The sequence below is a fragment of the Eurypyga helias genome, unplaced genomic scaffold (assembly GCF_000690775.1).
Source record: "Eurypyga helias isolate BGI_N326 unplaced genomic scaffold, ASM69077v1 scaffold18434, whole genome shotgun sequence".
NCBI classification, from domain to species: Eukaryota; Metazoa; Chordata; class Aves; order Eurypygiformes; family Eurypygidae; genus Eurypyga; species Eurypyga helias.
Window position 1 is genome coordinate 169,492 of NW_010247039.1, and position 24,600 is coordinate 194,091.

Genomic DNA, 24,600 nt, shown 5'->3' on the forward strand with positions numbered 1-24,600 from the left:
CAGATAAAGTAATCTGTATATTTTAAGCTTGAAACCATCAGTGTCACAGAGCCGAGAGGTAAACAGATGCCTTTGCAATTTTACTGAGGCTACGGCCAGATGTTCCTATTCACTCTCCTGTTGTGTGTAGGACAAACATATTGTATCTACTTCACACTGACAGCACAAATTACCCACTGTTCTAATTGAAAAGTTGAAGTGAAGGGCAGTGTTTTTTCACTGCATGCTGTTACTGTTGATAACAACACTTTAATTTTGAAAAACATACTTGCACTTTAGGCTTAATCTAAAGTGGCTTGCTTAGAGAACGCTAGCATCTTCATGCTCAAAAGAGCTATCACCTCTCTTTTCACTTAGCAGAAATTAAACATTCCGGAAGTGTTCCCTCAATTTTCTGTGTTCTGTGACATCACTTGGGATTTTTTTTTACCCTTATAAATATATTTACTCTTCTAGAGGGATAGATGTTATGAAGTCCAAGCAGTCTTAAGTTCCTTTGACATTTTCTAACTTCTAAGGTTTAGTAATAAACCAGCCCTTGTAATGTAGGGTTACCTTACTCTCTTTTTCCTCCTACACCAGAAAGTCACCAGAACAGTAAAATAAGATGCAAAGACCTATCCAAGCAGCTCTGGAGAGGATAGGTGACATCTTGGCCCCGATGAGCTCAGTGACAGAATTCCTGTTGACTACACTGGTAAGGTAGTTTCACCCTCTTTATGCTTTAAACAAATTAGGAACAGCATAAGTAAGTAAGATATATCAATGTACAGCCACATCTGAAAACTTAGGCCAGGTAAGTGGATTCACATGAATAGATTAGGAAAATGTTGTGTATGATTTATTCACCAGTGGGAGAAACAAATCACATCCAGGAATATTTCCTATTTCTGCCATACACCCCAGCAACACATTTAATGCATCGCTCCCATCACAACATTGTTCTTAAGTCAAAGGAAACCCGCCTGATTTGTCAGGATGAATTCTACGTACCAGGTACCCTGTAATTGCACAGCATTTGTAATTTTTCATTTATTTAACTGTAACCTGTTATTTCTAACAGGACCTAATTCTCAGTGTATTATTCATGACCTACATTCTTAAACTGAAGTTATGTTTTGAGCCAAATAGTCAAGCGTGTACTGAGTTCTTAAAGAAAAGATTCACTGACGAAAAGTAAGGAAGAATGGATAAAACTAGAAAGATTTAACCTCATATAAAAATATTGCATCAAGCAGAATCATTTGAAAGCACTACAGTATTTGTATCTAGCCATAACTCAAAGGAATTATCAGTAGGAAATGCAGCAACTGATAACCAGAAAAAGAAGGGAGTAAACCAGTTAATCTAACATTTTTCTGTTAAAATGCAGTAAGTATAGCAGAGGTCACAACTGAAAAGGCATCATTTTGCTAAGCCAACTTCCTTTATCCATGTCTGACAAGAACCATGTCAGGAGAAAAAGGCAGAGAGGCAACTTTCTGCTGCCAACTTAAACTTTCTACTTCATCCTGGACTTGGCAAGGATGTGACTTGTGCCAGTAATGACGGGGGCCTTACAGGGGGTTTAACATAGCTTGTGTAGTTTGTACAAAGACCATCGAATTCATGCCTTGTTAAGTCAGGAGTAAAGTCAGTCGTACACACAGTGATACCCATGGCCTGCTGGAAGCTTACCTTCCCTTCCGAGGAAAGTGGTGAATTTTACTTCCAGTGGATACTCTTCCTGTTTCACTCCCCCAAAAAATGACCATATGCATACCTGTGAAAGCCACTCTTCATCCTCTTGCCCGCTGTGGTCAGACGCTAGGCTGTCGTACGACTCATGTCGAGTGATCGGTCCAGGGCTCCCGGGTGGAACCACTGAAAGTAACCAGAAAACTGATGTCAGATTTACTGTTGAATGCTTTTAAAAAAGCTTTTTCAGTCAGTTATCAGTACACCAACGCACATATATATATTCCTAAATCTCTGACAATATGTTGGGAGAGTAGAAAGTGCTGAGATTATTTCACTGGACTGCAAAATACCAGATATTCTGTATTCAAACTGCTGCACTGCACTGTAGTAACACTATATAACAATTTTGGACATACAAGAAAAACACTTCTTTCAGCTATGAGTGATATCTAGAAAGATGTATTAGTTCAAGCTGAGGGACAAATTCATCGATGGCTATTAAGCACAACAGTCCGGAGAAAACCTCCAATCCCATAACCTCCAAACTCCCAATGCTGGAGCACCTGCTTCCAGTCACTGCTACCAGAGATATGAGGCTGGGTAAATTTTTTACTTGACTCAGCACCAGATCTGTACACAGTGCTCATCAGCAAACCCTTTCTTGACAGCACCATGAAAATCTTACATTACTATAACTGCTTAAATACCGAAATCGCTACTGTTTTCAAAAGACTGGTACAAAAAAATAACTTCAATTTGCAGAGCAAAACTAAGTTAATTTTATTCCCCTATTCACTTCTCTCATTCATCTTCATATGGACTCACTACAACAGAAAAATGCAAGTTCTTCAGCTCTGTAGACTGCATGACATCCAAACCCTCTTTCAAAATGATTACCATATCTACATGCTACGCTGGGGAAAATCACCATTTAGTCTTGAAATGCTACAACAAAAAAGAGAGACAATCGGAGACTCATTATCATAAAGATCAGTATTTTATGATTTCTGGTCCTTGGGTCATTTAAACATGTTAGCAAAGCTTCCAATCTAGCCACCTCACTTTCTACAGCAGTAGCATTGTACTGCTCTAACTAAAACTTCACTTCTGAGAAAGCTGAAAGAATTTAGAAAAAGCAAAAGGCAAGTGAGCACCTCACACAATAAGACAGGTGGTGTTTTTCATTGCCCTGTACCTCCTTGAGGCCTGGATTCAGTACCAAGAAACCATACCCACACTTTGAGGGAAGAGCAGACACCACAAAAGCAAATTAAGAGAAGCAATTACAACAATGTTGTTTTTGACTTTGGTAAAACAAGAGAGTTTTATGCTATAGCATTAAGATACCAGACAATCCTAAAATTAGAACCAATATTTTCCTATTCACATAATCTAAAAATGACTCAAAGTTTTTAAAATTGATTTTAAAAAACTGTATTATTGCAGGGTTGACCTTTATTTGTCACGTTCCCATCCACTACAAATCTTTACAGCCGTGTTGTAAACCCCTAATAATAGGAGTTTATAATGGCAAAGCAGACACAATTGTAACCATAAATACAGAACGGCGCCTCTATAACATAAACAGCACAGGGTTTTCATAAATCTGTACACTGTATGAAATAAAGGGATTTTCATCCCGCTTGTGTAAGGGGGTATCTGAACCCAACCTCGGCTACGGAGCCATTTCTAACACCTCTGCATCGCTGCCTGTCCTTATTCTGAAACCTGCAATACACCAAATTCAGTGCAGGGCCTAACTTTGTGAAGAATTATTTAAAGTGCTATATACATTAGGACACAGTCTTACGAAGCGTCAAGTTTTCCCCCCGAGATACTACGCATCTGCCATATTCACCGAAATCAATACAATTTGTGCCTGCACGTCTGTGCACATACACACCTCAGCAACCACAGATGTTGTTTCAGCATTATGTGTTCACCAGTTTTCAAGAGAATATAGAAACTCCATTCATCTGCTTCATTACAACCGTGACAGACCTAATGCAATGACTTACGGATGCGCCTGTCTGGCCCCTATCAAACCCGTAGTAAGCAAACACACATTCCGTCCTGGATTAAACACCGCGGACTCACTCTGAGTATCTCAGTATGAAACCATAATGCCCACACTTCTTTACCAGCAAAGTTTATATTTGAGGCCGATGAAACAAACCCATTATTTTGACACGTTTAGCTGTTGCCCTAATCTCCCCCATCTCTCCTGCCTCCCCTACAATAAATTGCACGGACTGCAGCAACGCCTGCTTCTGAGGGCACAGCTGATCATCTGCAGGCTTTCCTGTTACTGAACTCCGCTAACAAACTGTTCATGACTCCAGCAGATGTTTTTGCTTTCAGACCAACAGAAACTTTATGGACTGTTCCGAATTCTTTGGTTTGGGTTTTTTTTTTTGTTCTTTCTACCCCAGGGGAAACTACTAGAGCTGTCAAGATTGGGGAAGCTGCTCTGCAGGGACTAGCTGCAAAAACTGAGCCCAGGGAGCAGCATCCACCCTGCTTTGTCACCCTATTCCTCCCTCGTGTAATACTCTTACATTTCCCTGGGGATTCAAGGAGGCTTTACAGTGAAGAAGACGTTCAGATTTAAGAGGAGTTCTGGTCCCACGCCGTACTGCCTTTTCCCGGGGAAGCACAGCATTGCACAGGTCTTGCGATAACGCACGTCTCGGCGCAGCTCCAGAGCGCAGCGTTAACTCTTTCTACCACAACGTGACGACATGCTGAATTCCACGGAAAAGCTCTGCCTTAGAGTTCACCAGCGGGGCAAGAGTGATAAAGCCTCAGCCGAGGTCAAACCGCAGTAATTTATTTTGTTATTTAATAAAACAGCATTTATGTACCACACCTATCACAACAGCAGGCATTTAAAGAGAGTCTGGTTTGGATAGCGGGATCCCATAAGGATGCTCCCAGCCGTACCGTGGGCAACGTAAGCTCTACTCCCACTGCCCCTCGTGGGAGCATGCACTGTTCTGGGAGATTCCGAGACAAGTGATCCTTCCTGGAGATCTGCCATCGCTGCACTGCTTCTTACAGGTATGCATACGGTCAGTTTTTCAAGTTAAAAGTGGCCGTAAAGTTATAGGAATAAACATGTTCGGAAAACACAAACCCGATTCCTGTTTGTGGGTCACACACACCTCTCGCATTGGTCTTGAGCTCCACGAGGAGATTAATTTAAACCCAGAGGGACATTTCCTGGAATCTGAGCTTGAAACTAATCTTTTATCTTTCAGCTTAATTTTTTGAAAATCTGAATTTACGCTGGAAATTATGGCAGCCTCTTACACACCAGTGAAGCTATTCTTAGGCTGGAACGCAGTTTTTTCGAGTTCCGCAGAATTTCACTATAATGCAGAGTAGCAAATAATAAAAATCCAAATTATTCAAAAGATTTGTAGCAAGTAGTGCTTTTTCTAGCACTCCTGTAATTTCTCTAGTCAGGAATGGCACACACACACCTAGGCAAGGAGCAAGTGGTCCCTTCTTGCACAGAGATATTTTACTGGCAATTGCAGGTGTACCTTCCCAAAATAATAGATCCCATGCTTTGTGTCTGAGCTATGCCAATTCCTAACTTTTCGCTATTCTTACACCAACATCTGGAACAAGCACATATCAAATATCAGAATGCAACTGAGTCTGTTTAATCTAGAAATAGGCAAACATCCAGAAATGTGCACAATTACACCAGGAGTGAGAAAGTACAAAGAAAATTAGTGTTCATTAAATACCTAAGGTGGGAATCAGAAAGTACAACTTCTGTGTACGCTTACAAATGCAAAAAACTCCATCAGCAAGTACTCAAGGTCACTTTTTAAAAACCAGAGTTCTACCTACAGTAAAATCAGGTTTGCCATAAATATTTGGGAACAAGCAAAAAAAAACCCACAACCTTTGAGCTGCTTAAAATTAACAGTAGCACCTTTAATCTCTGTCCTCCTTCAAGTGAAATGTGATCTGCATCAACTCTCAAGCTGGAATATATTCCTGTCCCTCCATCCTGACTAGCTCTACTGAACCACTCCACATTGAATTAAGGAAAAACAGAATCTTAGTGAAAACTGTTGTTCTTCAACTTCTTTCATGACTTGGAACACTGTAATCTCATTTTCTACCCTCAAAATCGAAGGTGCAGGTGCCTACCCATAATCTAAGGGAAATTTTTAAAGTTTACTGACCCCCTTTTCTGCACTTACAGGATTAATCTTACTCCTACACTGAAGAAAGATTATTAAAGGCAAGGGTCTGAAAAAAACACATTACCAATTTAGTCATTTATGTGGCAATAGTTAGTGCCAGCAAAAAAATGCACAGAAGTGACTGTGGAGACAAAAGTTCCAACATGAGCCAAACCAAAGGCTGAAAAAGAGCTGAACTGATATTCCTCTGGAACCCCAGGACCTGATTTACACAGCTCAATGATTTAAGTATGGAAAAACACCATTGGTTTGAAACTTTTCCATGATTATTTAGTGACAAATAAAGAAAACAAACAATTTATATTAACCTCAAATAGTTTGCATAAGCATTCCTGACACGTGAGCAAGACCCAGAGAGGTACACATGCTTGACGAATATTGGAATTAACAAACAGTGGCTTTGTTCATAGATGGGCTAATTATACAATAAATAGCCAGACCTAAGACAAATCTTTATTCATTCAAAGATTATAAATTGTCATCTTTCAGCAGCGTAGAAGTGTTGGAACAAAGAAACATCACAGCTCAATTGTAGTGTGCACACTTATGGCTTTAATTTGCAAACAATAAATCATTAGTTTTACTTAGTTTTGTGTACTTCTTGAACCAAAAGGTTTTAATTTTCTCATTTATATAAATAAGCTTTACACAATTCAATTTAATTAAGAGTTTTATATGAAAGTCCCAATGTGCTCTTCTCTAAGGGCTGTATGTTTGTCCAAATTAAGAGCAAAGGCATTTGCAGACTGTAAAGACTATTTGTTCTGTGCTGCCTGCCGTACGCAGGCCTGCAGACACCCAGAGAGCTTTCCTCTATTTCTACTGAGTACACAAAACTCGTAAGTTGAAATAAGGTTCTAAAATCTAGTAGAAACAGAAACAAGGTGCTCTTAACTAATGCAGTAAGGCTGAAGACTACCCTGTGTCCACGTGCAGCCTCTAGTGATTTCCTTGGCAAACAGGTATGCAGAAAAAAGTAGTGTGCTCCCTGGTTTCACACGAATCCCACACTAACATCTGATTTTGATGCTTCTCCTGTGGTTCCTAAGTTAGATCTAATGTGATCATAGGTGGTTGAGAGACCTGAGGTAATCACATGCTTGTCAACAAGCTTCAGGAGTGCTTCTCTTAGAATTCAGCTTTGCCATTTGAGTGATTTACTTCATGCTACTTCTGGAACTACTGGTGCATTAGTTACGTCGTGTTAGCCATGACAAGCAGAATGTGACAGTTCTGGTTTAGGTCTACATGCTGCCACTCCCAATTCAAGAGGTTCACCTTTCTCCCATCTCACAGATGTGATCTCACTTCCCTGAGAGGTTGGTTTCGGTACCCCACAGTCAGATCTGCCACGTAGTTCAATTCCAACAACGGCTTAGCCAGTTTGACTGCATGCATGTTCCTAAATCTTCCTGTGCCTGCTGGCCCTACCCCTGCTCCAGCTTGACAGTGAAGACCAGATTTTCAGTGCAGACAGAACGCTTACAGCCATGTTCAAAATCAACTGTTTGTGCTTTGGTGATATGCCCTATGTATTTTTACTCATGGCTGTATGTTACTCCACAAAGTTCTGGTTTTAATACATTTTTCAGCTTGTAAACTTCTGCAGGAGCATGCCATGAATATTAAAATATCCTCTTTTACCCCAAACTTCTCCCCACTCATTTTTTTCCCATTAAGACTTTCTGAGATTCTTGTATGCATAAACATCATAAAATTAAGCTTAAAACCCCCTGTAAACTCTGAGTTTAGCCAGCCTAATGGTTATTTCACACCACCAACTGACTTACAGATTTATTCATTCATCATCTGTATACTGCCCACAGTTTATTAGGTGCTTTATAGACCATCCATGCTCTGCAGCAGCACTTTAATCTTGAAGGAATAGGTAGGTCTGTAATCAGGATATGAACTCTCTTCAGATTTTCCCAGCTGTGATGGCTGCTTTACTTGCTCCTTACTTCACACTGATCTGACAGTCAATAGCCTGGCATTTTTTTTTTTCCCCTAAAAGGTGCTGATTAGGTGTTGAGGCTTCACCCTCACTCCTGGTTGCACAGCAAGACTGGTGTACATTCACTGTGCTTACTCCAGTTTCCCTTTCTAAAGATCCCATAGGAAACCAGTCAAGTACAATGAGCATTCAAAGCTGAGCGGCGCTAGAACCTGGTATTACTCATCGTATGGAGTATCTTGAGTCAGTTCTACACTTTAAATGCTCAGACTATCTGTTCTGTACCAAAGGACAACATATATATACTTTCCTGAGTTCAAGAATAATTTCAACTGCACGAACCTATGGTGAAATCCATCTGATGGCCATCTTTAAAGAATTATGGAAGAGGTAACTATTTCTATAATTCACTGACTTCAAAAGTATGTTTGACATTATTGTCGGGAAAATTATGTTAACCATGGATTACTGTTACAATCAAAGTATGTAGTGAGAAGTCAAGAGGCTTAGTAGTAAATTTTCAAAGCGGTGCGTGGGGATTTACCCGTTTGACTCCCATTAACGTCAATAGGAGTCGCGCGGCTAAATCCCTGTACACTGCTTTGAAAACTGACCCCTTCGTGTTGATGGACCCCTCTCTAAGAAGTTCCAGATGACCATGTAAGAATAGTAAAGAACTGTTTCAGCATGTGCCCTTGTTCATTATTGTTGTTTGTACACATCTGAAAGTATTTTAATTCCTATACGCAGTGCTGTTTCCAGCATTTAGTTTATAAAATATGGATTAAGATGGGCAAGTACTCAGTAATCTGATGAAGCTGCGGCCATGCCCAGGTGTATATGCCCATCAAAAACTTAACATGCGCTGGCAGCATCCACTGCACCTTACAGAGTTAATTTTTATCCACCCCATCCGTATTATTTCACTAACACCAATTATGGCTGAAGCATGCAGCACGATTTACTCCACTTCTCATACACATGATGCAGCACTTCCATGAAATGACTCCTGCCCTGTTCCTATGCACCCCAATCAGCCCTATCCTCAGTCAGAAATTAAATTTGCTTCCCTTTACCACTTAATCCTGTTTCCTGTAGGGAGCAGGAAGTGCAGGTTACAGTTTTTGGGGAAACTGAGCTTTCCTTTAAAAAAAGACCATGAACTATAATTTCATTAGAAACATCTTTTCTGGAATGGGAAGGTGATCCAGATTAGCTTGCAATCTGTTACGCCTCCACGTGTAAGAAGCAAACCTGAAAATTCCATTTTCACCATTTGTGACTACTGCCAGCAAGCCCCAAATGCACGGAACAATTCTGTAAGAGAAATGCATGCTTGGAATCAGTTTGACTTGAAATTCCTTTACTGCAGCCATAAAAAAACATGTAAATATATATACAAAATATATAGAAGATCTGCTACAGCTTTAAACACAGTAAAAAAATCCAATTATGAAATATTTTTAAATTGCCAGAATACTTCTACAACTTGTTTTACCTGTATTACTTATATTTTCATATATACACTCATATTTTCATGTAATATTTGAAGAGAATACCCAAGTCCAGATAAACACTTGAGAATTAATTCTCTGAAATGCTGAAATTTACTTCTCTGCATAGAGAAGTCCTCGTCAAAATTTAAAAGAACTCCAAATTATTCCCCAAGGATCCGGATTTTTAAAGAACACTTGCACAACTCCTTTGAAACTACTGATGTGGAGACCCAGGAAGCTCTTTCTGAAAGTATGTTGCATTCTTTTATTATATGGCAATAAAAAAGTAGAATTTCGTGAAAATGACACACTAGCTAGAGGCAAGTTCAAGTAGAAAGAGTAATAATGGCAAACTGAGAATCTAGAAATCTTAAGAAACCTGTCCCATCTGGATAATAAAGTGAAACACATGTACCCAAGCGAGGACACGAAATCTCAGCCGCACGCTGGCTCTGCACAAAACACCAAAAGAACAACACGCAGTTTTCTACCATGAAGGCCCCGTGCTAACAACTACCAAGAGGTTAGCTGCCGTACTCCTGCGGAGAACAGGAGGGAAAACCCTGGCAGAACCATCGGAATGTAGCACCTCTGGTGATCAGGCACTCGCCCAGCGTACCAGAAGGCTGGTTTGACATCCGCTCAGCACCGATGAAGCGGCCTCCCGCCTGCCTCCCTGCCCATCACGCTGCGGTGCCGGCTTCCAGCACTCCAACTTTTCACAATCGGCCTGTACTTCCCTGCAGTTTTAAGCCTGCAACCCTCAACCAACACAACCCTGTGGCAAGGCCCTCATCTGTGGTGCACACCTGCAGCGACACGAAAGGCTAGTAGCTTGGGTAACATCCATAAGACCAGGAGACAAAAACGATGGCACTTTAAAATGTCAACCTCCCACACTACTGCCTGTTCCAACTCCTCTCCAGGCTTCACAGCACAGCAGCTCATACCAACTCAAGTGGGCTTCACCCCCTTCAGGGTAAGGTCAGAGAGCTTTGTTTGGATAGCCTCCATCGGCGGATTACGTTAAACTGGCCAACTTCGCTCTCAAGTGCTACCAGTGCTGCTGTAGAACCAGCAACACCCAGCAGACACAGTAATGGGCAGCTGAGAGCACCAACTGCTGAAACTCCTCCAAACTCGCACCGGACCGCGGCCGTGCAGAGATGTCACAGAAACAGGGCAAAAAGGCTTTGAGCACCTCATAACTACGCAATCGCGGAACTGTTGGCTCTGGTTTGGATCAGAGTTATTATTTGAACTCGAGCTCCGTTGTGATAGACACTGAACACGCACATAGCAAGCCTCTTGCCCCACAGTACATAGTGCACACGCTGGTTATGTACACAGTGGAGTACGCACCATAACCTATACCCTTTCCTATTAGCAACAGAGAAGGTATACACTATTAAATATGCACGTGCAAAAGTCTGCAAGAAGAAAAACAGAGGTAGAAGGCTGAGAAGTGGTAGAACTCTAAATATGATTATCAGTCCCAGCTCATTAGCCTATTACCAGACGACCATCACGCTGCGTTGGCACAGAAGGCGGCTCGCAGAGCAGAGTGACCGCACTCCTTACTGTGTCTGCTCGGCGTAACTCGTATGGCAGCAGTTCGGCTATGATTACATGCATCGTAGCTTGTTTTTCAGAGTTTATGTCTTCATAGCACATATTCACAGTTATTTAATACACTTTCCTCTCTTACTCCCAGTCCTGCTCTCCACAGCATTCACTAGCTCCGAGTATGGAATTTTTATTTCCATCAATGGAATGTATGAAAGGAATATAAAATAGGCCATAAAGATCTGCAATGTTGCTTAGAGACAGAAGTCTTGCTCAGGGTGCATAAGTTTTCATTACAGGGAGCAGGAAGGGCAAACATGATGTCAGAGTTACAGAGATTATCTGTATAAATTGTGTTATCATTTAGCCCAAACAAACAGTGAGGACAGGCTAACCCCCTCCCTTTGAAGACAATGAGTAGTTACTAAGTTTGACTTCTTATGAAAGCCATTTTCAGTAAAAAGCACGGTATGTACAACAGTTGGTCCAGAAATAAAAATCTGTTGTAACAGCCAAAAGTCAAAGGCAGCTATAAATACAGACCTTAATCTTTTCAAGAATCCTTTAACGAAGTCTATAAAACTGATTATATCTTCAGGCCTAACTCAAGTGCAAATTCTTACCCAGAAATAAGTAACAGCCCTGCAAGTATTACTGGGAGACCAGTACAGGAACAAAGAACGGAATGCAGAGTACTGGTTAGAATTCTAACATCGTGGAATATGAATTACATTGCATTTAGAATAAACAAATAATGAGACAGTAGAAGCCTCGGCTACATGTCCATTTTTCTGAGAGAGAAACAATTTCCAGAAGCGGTCAGAGTGGGATAAAGAAACAGTGCATCATTCCTTTTAACACAACAGAAATGGTCTTTGATTATTTAAAAGCCAATTGCAAAGATCTGTCTTCAAAACCTCCTATTGGAGGTTTAATAGCAAAGAGGTGCAAGTACACTTACCAGCAACACTATAGTAAAGTAGAGACTTTTGTTTTAACAAAATCTATATTTATACGATTACATTTCCTATGGTTGAGGGCAGCTGTAATTAATGGATTTCCCTCCTTTCCCTAATGCAGTCATTTGTCAATTTAAACACAGAATGTCCAATCAATTTTGATGTATTTAGTAAGCAATTTGTCAAAGAGCACTGCATACCAGTTAATATATTAATTCTTGTCACTGGCCTGCTTCTGACAACTGCAGGTTGTCTCCACAGAATTGGTCCTGATGAGCCAAAACTCTTGCCTGGAATGTGAAGGTGCCCTTTCCAGAGCCAGAGGAGAGATACCGTATCTCATTTTATTCGATACCTTTTTTGGGCAGTTTGGGTTCCGATTTCAAAGGTTTTTTTCATTAATGTGTTAATTGTCCATGTTTCAGACATCTCAGCTACAGTGCATTCCTCCAGTGCAATGAAAAACTGAATTCAAAGAGGACAGGTGAGGAAGAAAGGAACTAAGTGTGAAAGGAGGATCTAAGACTTTCTGCTGTTCTGCAGAATTACCTATTTTCACTGCGATTCCACTGTGTACCAGGCACACATCTGTATTCATCCAAACACAAAAAAAATGGAAGGCAAAGAAGTCAGACAAAGGAAACATGAGTTAAGTCAATCAAATATGTAAGAGACTGAGTTACGGCCGTAGAGAGAAAAGGATCCATTAGAAAACTCCTGAACACAAACAGCTGACTGGCACGGACATGAAAAGCACATTCTAACAGGATGCCTCAAGAATTTACACTACCAGAAGCATCTTTACACTGCAAGTTCCAGTGGAGCCCAGAAACCCCGCTATGTATGCGTGCAGTGCCTCGCACAACTCTCCTCCCACGGTCAGGTGTGCTATGACTGTCTAACTACGGCAGGTGATGGGATTTACAGTACAGGAAAACATCCAGGAAGAATAAAATGTGACTTACGTGTCCTTCCTCTGCTGTGGTGAGATTTAGGAGTAGCTCAGAACAGTGGCAAATAAAGAGGGAATGCTAGAGACAAAATGTATATTGAATCTGAGAAGGGTAGGAGAGGTAGACCTGAGGGCTGTCATACGTCTGGGGCTTTGCAGGATGAACTCCTGCGAAAACCAAAGTGAGTCTGAAACCTGCTCTGTCAGAAGGTGAGGAGATTCTCGGGACTGGTTGTTTTTACTCTGCCCAACTGCAAAAAGCCTCAAACAGTTCGGAGCAGGATACGGACGTTCCCTGCACGCCAGTGGATTGTGGAATTTAACAAGGCACGAAGGTCCAAATCTCTCGCTACCCACTTTCTCACCTCTCTGCACCAGCCATGGCCACGGTAAGGCGCTCAGGTAGACAGGCACTGCATGCTCGGATCCAGGTTGCTGCAGCAGATGTCACAGATGACCTCAAAGCAATGAAACAGCTGTGCTAATCCACACAAATACCCCTGGGATAGGGGTCTTGGACACATGTACAAAATACTTCTTCAAACAATGGTTCCTTGTTACTTCCTTATTAGCGTGAATATAACTTTAAGTTTCTTTAAAAGTATCAAAAAGCTGAATTGTGTGTAAACAACTAAGTGCAGTGTTCTTAGAATATTCTCTATCACAAGAACTCACTGGCCTACTTTATACTTTACAGAGACTAAGGAAGGTCCTGTGTTTTGGCATCAAACTGCGTATTTATGAAAACCTGCACAGTACAGCCCTCCAACCAGACCGCCAGACGTTTCATTGTTCTGTCCGTCTGCTGACAGAGGTACTCTGTGCTAAAAAGCACACTGAGTATTTTTCAATGACCCAGGGGGCAAAGGTCACTTATTATAAATGGATAATGAGACCTAATGCAATGTTCTGAGTGTGGACAAAGAAAGGGTCTATCCATACCCCCTTGTGACTTGGTCATTCAGGCTTTTATTTCCCCTGCACACTTAATGGAGCCAAACAATTGGCAGAAATGCTATACAGAAACTGAGAGAAACTGCTGTATTCTACCTCTGATAGACAGACACAAATAGTGACCCTGAAACGGCGCCAGAATTCCTCTTACCACTAACGTGGCAGACAGATGTAACATTCACCCTAACCCCCTATTTAGCCATTTGCTGGCAATTAAACGTACTGACGGAAGTGATAGCCCATCAAACCACGGACTTCAGCTAATGTCAACCCATTACATTAGTGCAGGTAAGCAGAGCCTAAACTTCGTTTTAGCATGTATTTAACAGGGGGAAAGCTAACAGGTGCCTTGGATTCTTTTGTGTGAATCCTGGTTTGTCTCCATTCTTTCAGAAACTTCACTGAGTAGCTTCAGATAGAATAAATCCAGAAGACAAATAAAACTTCAAAGAAGATCAGATATACACAAACTTCTCTGACAATACCATTTTTACTATGTTCTCTAGACTATTCTTTCTCTTCGGAGTATTATCCTATTTTGCCTTACATTCCACACCCATCTTAATTTGTATTACTTGAATTACAGTGAAGAATTTTAATTCAGATTTTAATTCACATAATAGGATTTCATTAATTATTTTGTTGGAATTTAGCTACCACTCATTCTTCCTTTAACAGGTTTCCCATACAAAAACATTTGAAATGCACAGTATTTGAGCTGCCAATGAAATACACAGACTGAACCACATCCGTCCCTATCTCAGCATAAGTGTGATCTGAGTACATAAGCACTGATGCTCACAGAAAGACTTTTGTTCAGACCATCTCTACGCAATACAATGCTTTTCATTTCAAAGGAAACTAAAAAGCAGACAAAACTACTTTTACAAAGTGTCCAAAATTCTCCAGAGATAATTCTGCAAAGCAACACCCTTGACAGCCCTAAAGAACAAGAAATGCACACGGCAATCCACAGTACCCTTTTATCCTAATGCTTTGCCTCACGCAGGTATTTTAACTAATAAGCCCAGTGGATATACATTAAAGGAAAAGTGCTGGAAAAAGGTCTTAACTCCTCCTCCTTGGTGACAGGAAGCAGATGATGTTTTTCCCTGTAAACATGCCCAGCTAAACATGCCTGACTGAAACACTGCAGGTCCTGTGGATGAGCCTGCTGGCCATTTTTACCTCCTTATCATAAAAATTACTTAATGTCATCATCAGCAACAGGTGCATAAGCAATGGATAAAAATATAAAGATCAAAATAAATTATTGGCAACGTTAGCAGACTACGTGGCAGCAGTTACCTGAAACTACAACACGAAATTAGACCCATGCTCTACGGTTAATAGTGTCCATTAAGGGCTTTGACATGAACTACAAACATATTTGTTGGCCTAATTGTACTCAATGCTTCAAAATATTTATATGAAAATTTACATATGGGCTTGCATACCTAATATTAGACATACTCATTTGAAAATAATGATCTGTATTTATAGTAAAATATTATACAACCAAAACACACCCTTACAATGACCTTTTATCCCAAAGCAAAACGCACATACCTGTAAGTGAAAGGAAAATAATGCAGAAATCTAGCACAAAATTTTAGCCAAAAGGCACATCTAAGAGTGTTGTGTGAGGACAATTATTTTTTCATATTCTTTTCTAACTTTTCAGTTTTCTTCCTTTTTTTTATGCAGCATGGAAGAAGGAAGACCCTAACCTTGTGGGTTTCCACAACACTTGAACCTCTGAGCGCATGCAACAGATGGACAGGTAGAAGCAACAGATCTAAGCTGGCACCGATGTCGCTTTTACCAGTCACATTCAGACATTCTGCCTTTTGGCCCAGATGTCCGCTTCCTGCATTTTGAAATGCCTGTGTCACATAATGCGCTGGCGTTAGCTGCACTGACAACTGTGCAGAGGGTCGACTTTCCCCCTGAGTACCTTTACATATGCCACAAGTTGTTCCCTTGTGAAACTTTGACTGTTGTAACTCATTGATCTTGACTAAGCCCTAGATAAGAGAGACTTGCTACTCACTGTTACTATTCTCTTGTTTGAATTGTCACCATAAAAATAATAACATAAATACTAATTTATCTATAAAAACATATACGAGTTTATATTTGTAATATGCATACACCATATACCTACAGCTATAGATACATAATTGTGTCTGAATATGCAATGCCATGCATACTGGCTGCCTGCAAACGACGTGGCTGGATAAGACACAGGACGAGGCAGGTGGGCAGCCGTCCCTGGAAGCGATGCCAAAGCTCTCGAGGGAAGCAGCTGTCTGAGACTCTGCCTGGAAGTAGCCCAGCAATCAGGAGTTCCAGGGGAGAGGGAAAACGCAGATGCACTCACTTGTCACTGAGTATTGAATTCATGAGAGGAAATGGCTAAAAGCATGAGAAGAAAGAAGTGAAGAGACCCTGAAGACTTTAGGGGATCTAGTGGGTCACACTCACAAGGCCTGCCAAGCACTCACATTTTGGTTAGACGACAGCCTCACAACTTCAATTCATACCAAAAAGAAACTGTGTTCCCTAATCTACCATTCTAATATAGTTGCTTACATGAAGGCCCATTCTGGGGTAGAACAAAAAATAAATAAATGAAATAAATGCATGTTGAAAAACCAACTCAGGAAGTCACACTCGGCTTAAAATGCGCCCATAAGACAAGACAAAAAGTTGTCAGCGACTTACAGCCGGCAAGAAGATACTGGTAGTACTGTACAGCATCTGCAGCCAGGAGCAGTGGATGGTTTGCATTAAATGGTGGTTGGAGTTCATTCCACTGAGGAGTTCTGAGGTAAAACACAAGACTATTAATATTTAAGCTAATACAGAGAATGTAAATCAGTGTTTCTGTCATCACATGTAATTATCTATACAAGCTCACAAAATGTTTGTAATTATTTAAATTAGCTTGTTCAAACACTGCAATACACCACAGGCAGCCGAGCAGCATGACCAAATCGCACAGACTGCGAGACAAAGACAATACTTGTTTGTTGACTGCAGCATGTGTTGCGCAAAAAAACGATGAAGGCGGTTGAGATTAAGTTGGTAAATACATTTAGGACCATTGTGTGTCATGCTGACGTGATATAAACACAGAGCAGAAGCTGGGGAACTTTTCTATTCTGTTAACTAGCACTGCTTTCATACTGTAAAGTCATTGAGCATTTACAAACTGTGAAAATAAAGCTGTGTAAAGTTATGGACTATTGATCCAATTAGAATTTTCAATTCCATTACAAACTACTCATTTCAACAATAATGGTCTCGAAGTCTGTGTTGTAATTTTAATTAGGGTCGGCCATTCCTAAATAGCTTGGTAAATCAAGTATTGATCAATCTAGTCCAGCCATAAGCAGCACTAAGGAATACAGGAGACAAGAAAAATCGATAGAAAAATATTTTAAAACGTCAAAAGCACTGACGACACTTTCTCATCAATTTTTGTTTACTTTCTTCCACATGTCAGGAATAATTTCTCCAGCTGTCTTAAGAAATGCTACCTTCAGCTACTTACAGGATAACTCACCTAATTCTTTGCAATGCTTCATCATGGAAACCTCACTCAACTCTCATGACAGAATCCTGTACTTTAACACTCTTAAAATAATTGTTTCTAGTCCTTATATAGAAAGCTAAAGTACAATCTGATCATTTTAAATCATTAATTGATAAGAATCTCTGTTGCTCCATTAACATGTTCATGTAGCTCCACACCTACAGAAGTATGTCAATGCCCAGCTCCCATTCAGACATGACAGAATTCTGTACTTTAACACTCTTAATTGTTTCTAGTCCTTATATAGAAAGCTAAAGTACAATCTGATCATTTTAAATCATTAATTGATAAGAATCTCTGTTGCTCCATTAACATGTTCATGTAGCTCCACACCTACAGAAGTATGTCAATGCCCAGCTCCCATTCAGACACACAAGCACTAACAGAACTATGTGAACAGGTAGCTTAAATTTGCTATCGAGAGCCCTCTCTTTCGACAGAAAACTTGAAGAGTTCATTCACCCCTCCCAAAAAAACCCAAAAGCTCACAATCATTTTCTGGACAAAAAGAAGAAAACCGTAAAAGAATGAGCTACCTAACCAAAGTCCAGCTGGCTCTCGGGCAGGTCATCATTTCCAACGGTGTGTCATCACTAATCTTGGGAGCGGTGCTGAGCGGACGTGGTTCCAAGACGTGCTCTACCAGGCTACCGTAACAACTGATAATATACAACGACTCCACTACAAACTGTTTTGATTGATCTGTTTCCAAGAAGAAAGAAAATCTTGTTGCAAAAGCACACCAGAAACCAAAAAAACACAGAAATAGTAGACTATTAACTTTCTTGCCTTTATATGCTTGCACACAAAAATGTGAACTAGAAGTGAAACGGCTGGAGAGACCAAGAGAAAATTGTAAAAAGCACCCAATTTCCCCCTTGTTTCAAAAACCCTGGAATATTTCATATAAGAGAAGGTAGAAGAGAGTCTCTCACCACGGTGTGTTCAGGTAATTACACATCACCGAACATCTATCTGTACATTTGCTTCAGCAAAGGTGCCTCGCCTCTACCTCATAGTTTTTTCAGTGAAACTTCACACACTATCTTTAGATTGAACTATCAAAGTTTGTTTTCCATCATTATATCATAATAAAAGATCAATGATTTATTCCACTAACCAAAATTTCTTGTAAATCGTCCTATTTATCAAAAGCACCCCAACCACATTCCCAAAATGTCACCGAGTTTAAGGAACAAAATCTAGAGATAAGAACCATCTGCTCAGAGGTTATCACAAAATGAGAAAATAGAGAATTTAAATTGAAATGAAAGTCCTATTTTTGTAATATACAAACCTTTTTCTCTTTTCAGACCAGGATTGTTTGTAAACCATGACCTTGATGATCCAAAGACTGCAGCGACACAAAACTCTCCTCCCACAGACTTACTGGGTGAAATCTGTGGAGCTGGTTTGGATTTGCTTAAAGAAAAATCAGAATAAAATTATTACAGTTAATTCTCAAAAATTAAGATGTCTCTTGCTTAACAGTCATTCTAAGATTTTAATTCAGAAGTGGTGAATATCTGCAGTCCCCAAAAGATTTAGCAGGATTTACAGATGCTTAGTGTTCCTTGATAATAGGTCCCAAATTCCCCTTGATCACTGAACTCATTAACTCGAAGAACAGCACCAGCTCACAATGGAGAATTTGTTGGACTGTTTAAAAGATCCAATATTGAATATTTACATTCAGTACAAACAACTTCCAAAGTGAATACAAGCACTTATAATCATAAGTCCTTTAGGAATGAAAACAGAGATTTTAGGTCCGTCATTCTAGGCGGTTGAAATTTTCTTCCATTTTCAAAAGAAACGTACAATGACTGCTGATCAGTTTTAAGTCAGCACGGTCCTGATGCCATTGAAACCGCTAGGATATGTGTGACACGGGCAACAGGGCAAGAGGGAACAACATGCAGAGGATACAAGGAAAGGGAAACAATGCAAACGCTCATGAGCTACGCAGTAACACAATCAGGAACTACATGGTGTAAAAAGAGATTAGGACACTTCTCCTCTGAAACACCGCAATGTGCATGTCCCACATACAGCGCTTTATAATTATGTCCCATTGTAACATCATTTAGTGTTTCTCCTTACAGGAATCTGAACATATGTAGCATTATGCTTCGTATAAGCTCAAAACTATTGTTGAGCATTGCCCATTTCCTCAATTCATTAAACCAGGATTTCACCCTTTCCCTAAGAGAAAAGCTGGACTCCTCCTTTTCCACATTCCCTTTTTTCCTGGTCTTTTTAATTGGATTATTTTACATTTCTCTCTCTACTCAATTTCATTGCTGCCTTCTCTTGTTACCTCTCCCTCCTTTCCTTTCTTCTTCTATTAATTTCTTGTTCCACATTGTATCAGCCTGTGATTGCACCACCACATTAACCTGGCCATTTTGAAGTTACAATAATTCACTTGTAAGCAGCGTGTGTGGGCACACATGTATGTGCACACAAACTATCACAGTATTATGATAGAATTAAGCAGCAGAAAAATACTTTAAATCAGCAGAAAGCAATTCAAACACTACGTATAATTATAATGGCAATTAATTCATACTACCCGGTTTTGGTTAATGACAAGTCACTTGTATACATGTGAAGTGGTTCAACAAAATAAACCAACAGGGATATTAAAGCAAGAACAGATTATAAATCAACTTAAAATATATAAATCAACATAATAATATAAGAAAAGCAAGCTAAACCAAAATTATTCTTTAAGCTGGGCTTCTCTAAAGCTCCTGCACCTGGCTGCAGAGACTGCATTTCTTCAAAGACCTGTGTCTTGGTCCCCTACAGCTCAGTCCTGATCTCACTGAAATAAATGGCAAAACTCACACTGGTCTTAAACACTTGGATTCCTTCCAACAACCAGCTTTAGCAAGCAACATATGGAAAACATGGTGTATGGTTAAAAACATGTAGCCTCCATCCCCACTGTCCTGCAACTTGAAACAGAATCATAGAATCACAGAATGGTTGGGGGTGGAAGGGATCTTAAAGCCCATCTAGTTCCAACCCCCCTGCCATGGGCAGGGACACCTTCCACCAGACCAGGTTGCTCCAAGCCTCATCCAGCCTGGCCTTGGACACTTCCAGGGATGGGGCATCCACAGCTTCTCTGGGCAACCTGTTCCAGTGCCTCCCCATCCTCTCCGGGAAGAACTTCATCCTGATATCCAATCTAAACCTCCCTGTTTTCAATTTGTACCATTTCAAACTGCCTTCAGCTTGGACCCACCTAAAGCAGCACACACTTTCTGTACAGCCTAGCGGAAACGGGGCCATTTCTGAGAACGGGAAAAAAGACTCCTCACTGTACTTTCAGCCAGGTGTCTGAAAGGGATGATGTACAGGAAGTGTAACGGAGCTTCCCAACCCCTTGGGCAGCATCACTGCCAGTTTCACAGATGGACTCATGAAGCACAGACGTGCTAAGCTTCTTGCCGTGAATCACCACACAACAAACCCACAGTCACACGTTTCATTCGGAATAAGAAAAAAACCCCAACCCCACACCAAAAACTTTCTAAAGGAATTCCATCGCACTGAGCAGAGTCTATGGAAAGATTCAGACAAACTTCCATGGTCTCAGACAATAGACTGAAGATTTCCTAGATGCAGGCGAAGCTAGAACATCCCAAAAGAGCAATTGCACTTTATACTCGGTAATTCTGATACTAAACCACTACAAAGCACTTAATATCCAACGGTTAAGACTACAGCTACAGATTACTGGGTCAGAAATTTGTGCTCCAAAAAGCTCCTGACTATATTACCTTGCCTGCAGAGGCATTTCACGTCCTATATCGGATATTAACATATTAAGTATTTACTAGCTGCACAGAAAAATTCAGAATAGATTCCTTTCACTTTGAAATAGTCATCTGTCACAGAAAGAGTAATATTAACCAGGTCTGTAACAAACTGTGTATCGATATCAATTTTTAGCTCTCATCTTCCACATACTCATACACTAATATTCCTTCAGAAATGAAAATGTAAATGTATGCACTAATTAGCCGTGTGACCTCGTAAGCTATACTTCAGTTAATAAATAATTGCTTTTAATACAGAACAAAACTGTTCAGGAGGACAGTGCTCCCCACCAAATAATACAAACCAAACTACGAATACAGACATGATTCAGCCATACTCACCTCCCCTTATAAACTCTTGAGAAAGATAATCTACACTACCCTAATACTCTAACTATTCTGCATTTTTACGCAATGCAATCCGAGGTTATTAAAATGTTTTAAATGGAAAAAAAACCCAAACCTGGGAGCAAATGCTATTGTCAACTACAAACTGAAGAAAACTTCTACAGAGACATAATTGACTTCAACCATTTCTTCACGCCTTTGAGCAGAAGGGAATCTGGTATTCTAACAACACATTTTTGCTGGGTTCTCCACACTCCGAGTTCTGAAGATCTATGCTCAACCAAATACGGGTATAAACAACCTTGGAGGAAATTCTCTAAGCTACGTTCTGTTCACACCGTGCCTTTAAGATGTGCATCTTTCGAGGCAGGCATTTAATGCTGGATTCAGGGCCAGAACATTTTCCCTTTGAGAACGATGCTCTGAGACAGAGACAGCAGACCCTTAAAACACGATTATTCATGTGGTTAAACTCAGTCCTGCTAAAAAATAAAGACAAAAAAAAATGACTAGAGCATCATACTTCTGAAAAAACTGCTGAGATGCTCACAAGTCAATCCTGGAAACTGTTATAGCTGGGGAATCTTTCATTTTACGTCCATTTCACCTTATCCCTGAGTTTTCATCAATACATTCCAACTCAAATTTCTTTCTCTCAGTACTCCTCAAAAGCCCAGTTATTGTCAGTAACAGTAATGCTATTAGAAAATATATTTTCATGTCATTGTGATATTTTAACAACTTGGAAACTATAAATCCTCATTATTATGTAGATGCAAACACCGTCTCAGCTTTATAAATGATAACAAAACAATAATGTTGAAGGTAGGTGGTGAATGACTTGTTTCTGCCATGAACTCCTGCTCTTCACTTGCTCTTAGCCTGTCAGCACTTCATAAATTATTCCAAGAACTGAAATAAAGGCACATTTGGCCTCACTTTTAAAAACAGTTAATTTAAAAGAATCTCCATAATATACAAACTTTCAAAAGACTGTACCATATTTTGACTGAAAGGGGCTGTGTTGCAGGAAGAAGTGCTGATTGTTGGGAATCAACACTAAAACCAAGAAAGTAAAGCTAGTGGGGCCAAAACATCCCCCCTTACAATTTCAGCCTTCCACACTGAGAAACAATGGCACTGTTTAAGACATGTGAGGGATAAAAAGGCAGTGTGCTTCTGCCTGTTTGAGTCTACCCAAGTGTGTCACTACGCCAAGAATTCAAGGAGACAACAGTACTTTCTACCCCAGTGTGTCACTACACCGAGAATTCAATGAGACACAACAGTATTTTCATCCCAATTGTATCTGTGCAGAACCCTACAGCAGGAGTACAACAGTAATAACAAAACCTCTCAATTACATAGTTCCTGGTCTGCTGGAACTCAGCAAGAGCTGTGCCTCGACTGAAGCCCATATTCATGGCATTTCAGTCACCAACAGTTGACATTCACCCACTGCGGCTGAAGTCAATGACTAAGTCACCCACTAAAGGTCAAGTTAATCCCAAACTCCGGCTAGATACCACAGTATTTGGGGAAACTTGTGTTGTTGATACTAATTAACTGTAACATAATCTTGGAGGATTTCTGTTTTAAAAGGAGAAGGACTGAGACATAGATACATACACGTCCAATGAAACGTACATGAACGTTTTCTACTGAAACGGCACAAAAAGTGGAAGGAGCAAACTAAAAAAGAAAAAAGACATCGCTTTGACAGATCTTAAAAAGAAATGAAGAGACTCAGCGATAACATGTAAGTTCTTCCATGCTGGCAACACAGTAAGAAAAGATTAAGAGCTACTGAAACAATTCAGTGCTACCGCTTGTCGACTTTTGTAATGAATCAAACTCTGCCATGATCTCTGGAAATGTACTGTTAGTTCTTTATAAAAATAACAACTAATGGCAATATTTTAACCAGTTTAGATTTTTACTATTATTTGGTTTTCTACTTCATGTAAGACAGCATTAATAAGAGTTAATATTATTAAAATATTTTTTAAATCATAGAATCATAGAATGGTTTGGGTGGGAAGGGACCTTAAAGACCATCTAGTTCCAACCCCCCTGCCATGGGCAGGGACACCTTCCACTAGACCAGGTTGCTCAAAGCCACATCCAGCCTGGCCTTGAAGACAGCCAGGGATGGGGCATCCACAGCTTCTCTGGGCAACCTGTTCCAGTGCCTCACCACCCTCTCTGTGAAGAATTTCTTCCTGATATCTAATCTAAACCTCCCTGATTTCAATTTATACCCATTACCCCTTGTCCTATCACTACATAGGCAACTATGAATACAAGAGGCAACGCTGTACAGGGATGGAATGTCCCTTAAAGAGCTTCATTTCTCACAAAATATTACTGGCTCTTAAATTTGCCTTTAAGTTCACAGTCAAAGAAGGGAAGTGACTTAAAAATAAATAAATAATTCACACATATATAATCTGAAGGAATCACCTTACAAATTCAAATATTACCAATCAAATTGTAGGAGATTCTCAATTTTTTTTGAGAATCTCCTACAAAAAAAAAATCTGCAATTTTTCTTTGCAGATTCTCAATCTGCAAAGATTGAGAATCACATCGATTGATTTTGTATTCCCAACGAACAGGCTTCCAAAGCATCAGACTCCTAACTACAAAAGCACTTATCCACAACTCCACAGACAAACCCACTAACATGGAAACACGGATCATTTCGGAAAGTAAACCTTCTACCTAGACTACATAAGCAGCAACAACAGTATCAGGAGAAAAACACTGCATGAAATTTGCAATTATACATAAAATTACTGAAAAAGCATATCTGCCTCAAAATACATAATTTTGATTTATCATTGTGCCTAAAACAAGAAAACAAAGACACGTTTCTAGTTGTCAAATCATGAATAAAGCAAGAAAAAACAAGAAAATGATTGGCAGGCTCCTCTTTTCGCCAGGCAGTAAGTTGTCAAATCTCCATTCATTTTGTTTACATAATTTTAGGTCTCATTAAGACCTTAATGGAAACAACATGATTTCTTTC

The 24,600-nt window shown here is 40.0% G+C and overlaps 1 protein-coding gene across 1 annotated transcript in view; it reads right to left on the reverse strand.

Annotated features, from left to right (window-relative positions):
• The window catches only part of LOC104508864 (breast carcinoma-amplified sequence 3-like), a gene marked incomplete at its 5' end in the record, with an annotated part of 38,109 nt that overhangs the window by 4,457 nt on the left and 9,052 nt on the right, over positions 1 to 24,600 (reverse strand). The window contains 4 exons of the mRNA XM_010150620.1: positions 1,763 to 1,863; positions 16,515 to 16,615; positions 17,925 to 18,090; positions 18,686 to 18,810. Of these exons, the coding sequence (XP_010148922.1) occupies positions 1,763 to 1,863; positions 16,515 to 16,615; positions 17,925 to 18,090; positions 18,686 to 18,810 (493 nt within the window). The remainder of the gene's footprint in view (positions 1 to 1,762; positions 1,864 to 16,514; positions 16,616 to 17,924; positions 18,091 to 18,685; positions 18,811 to 24,600) is intronic.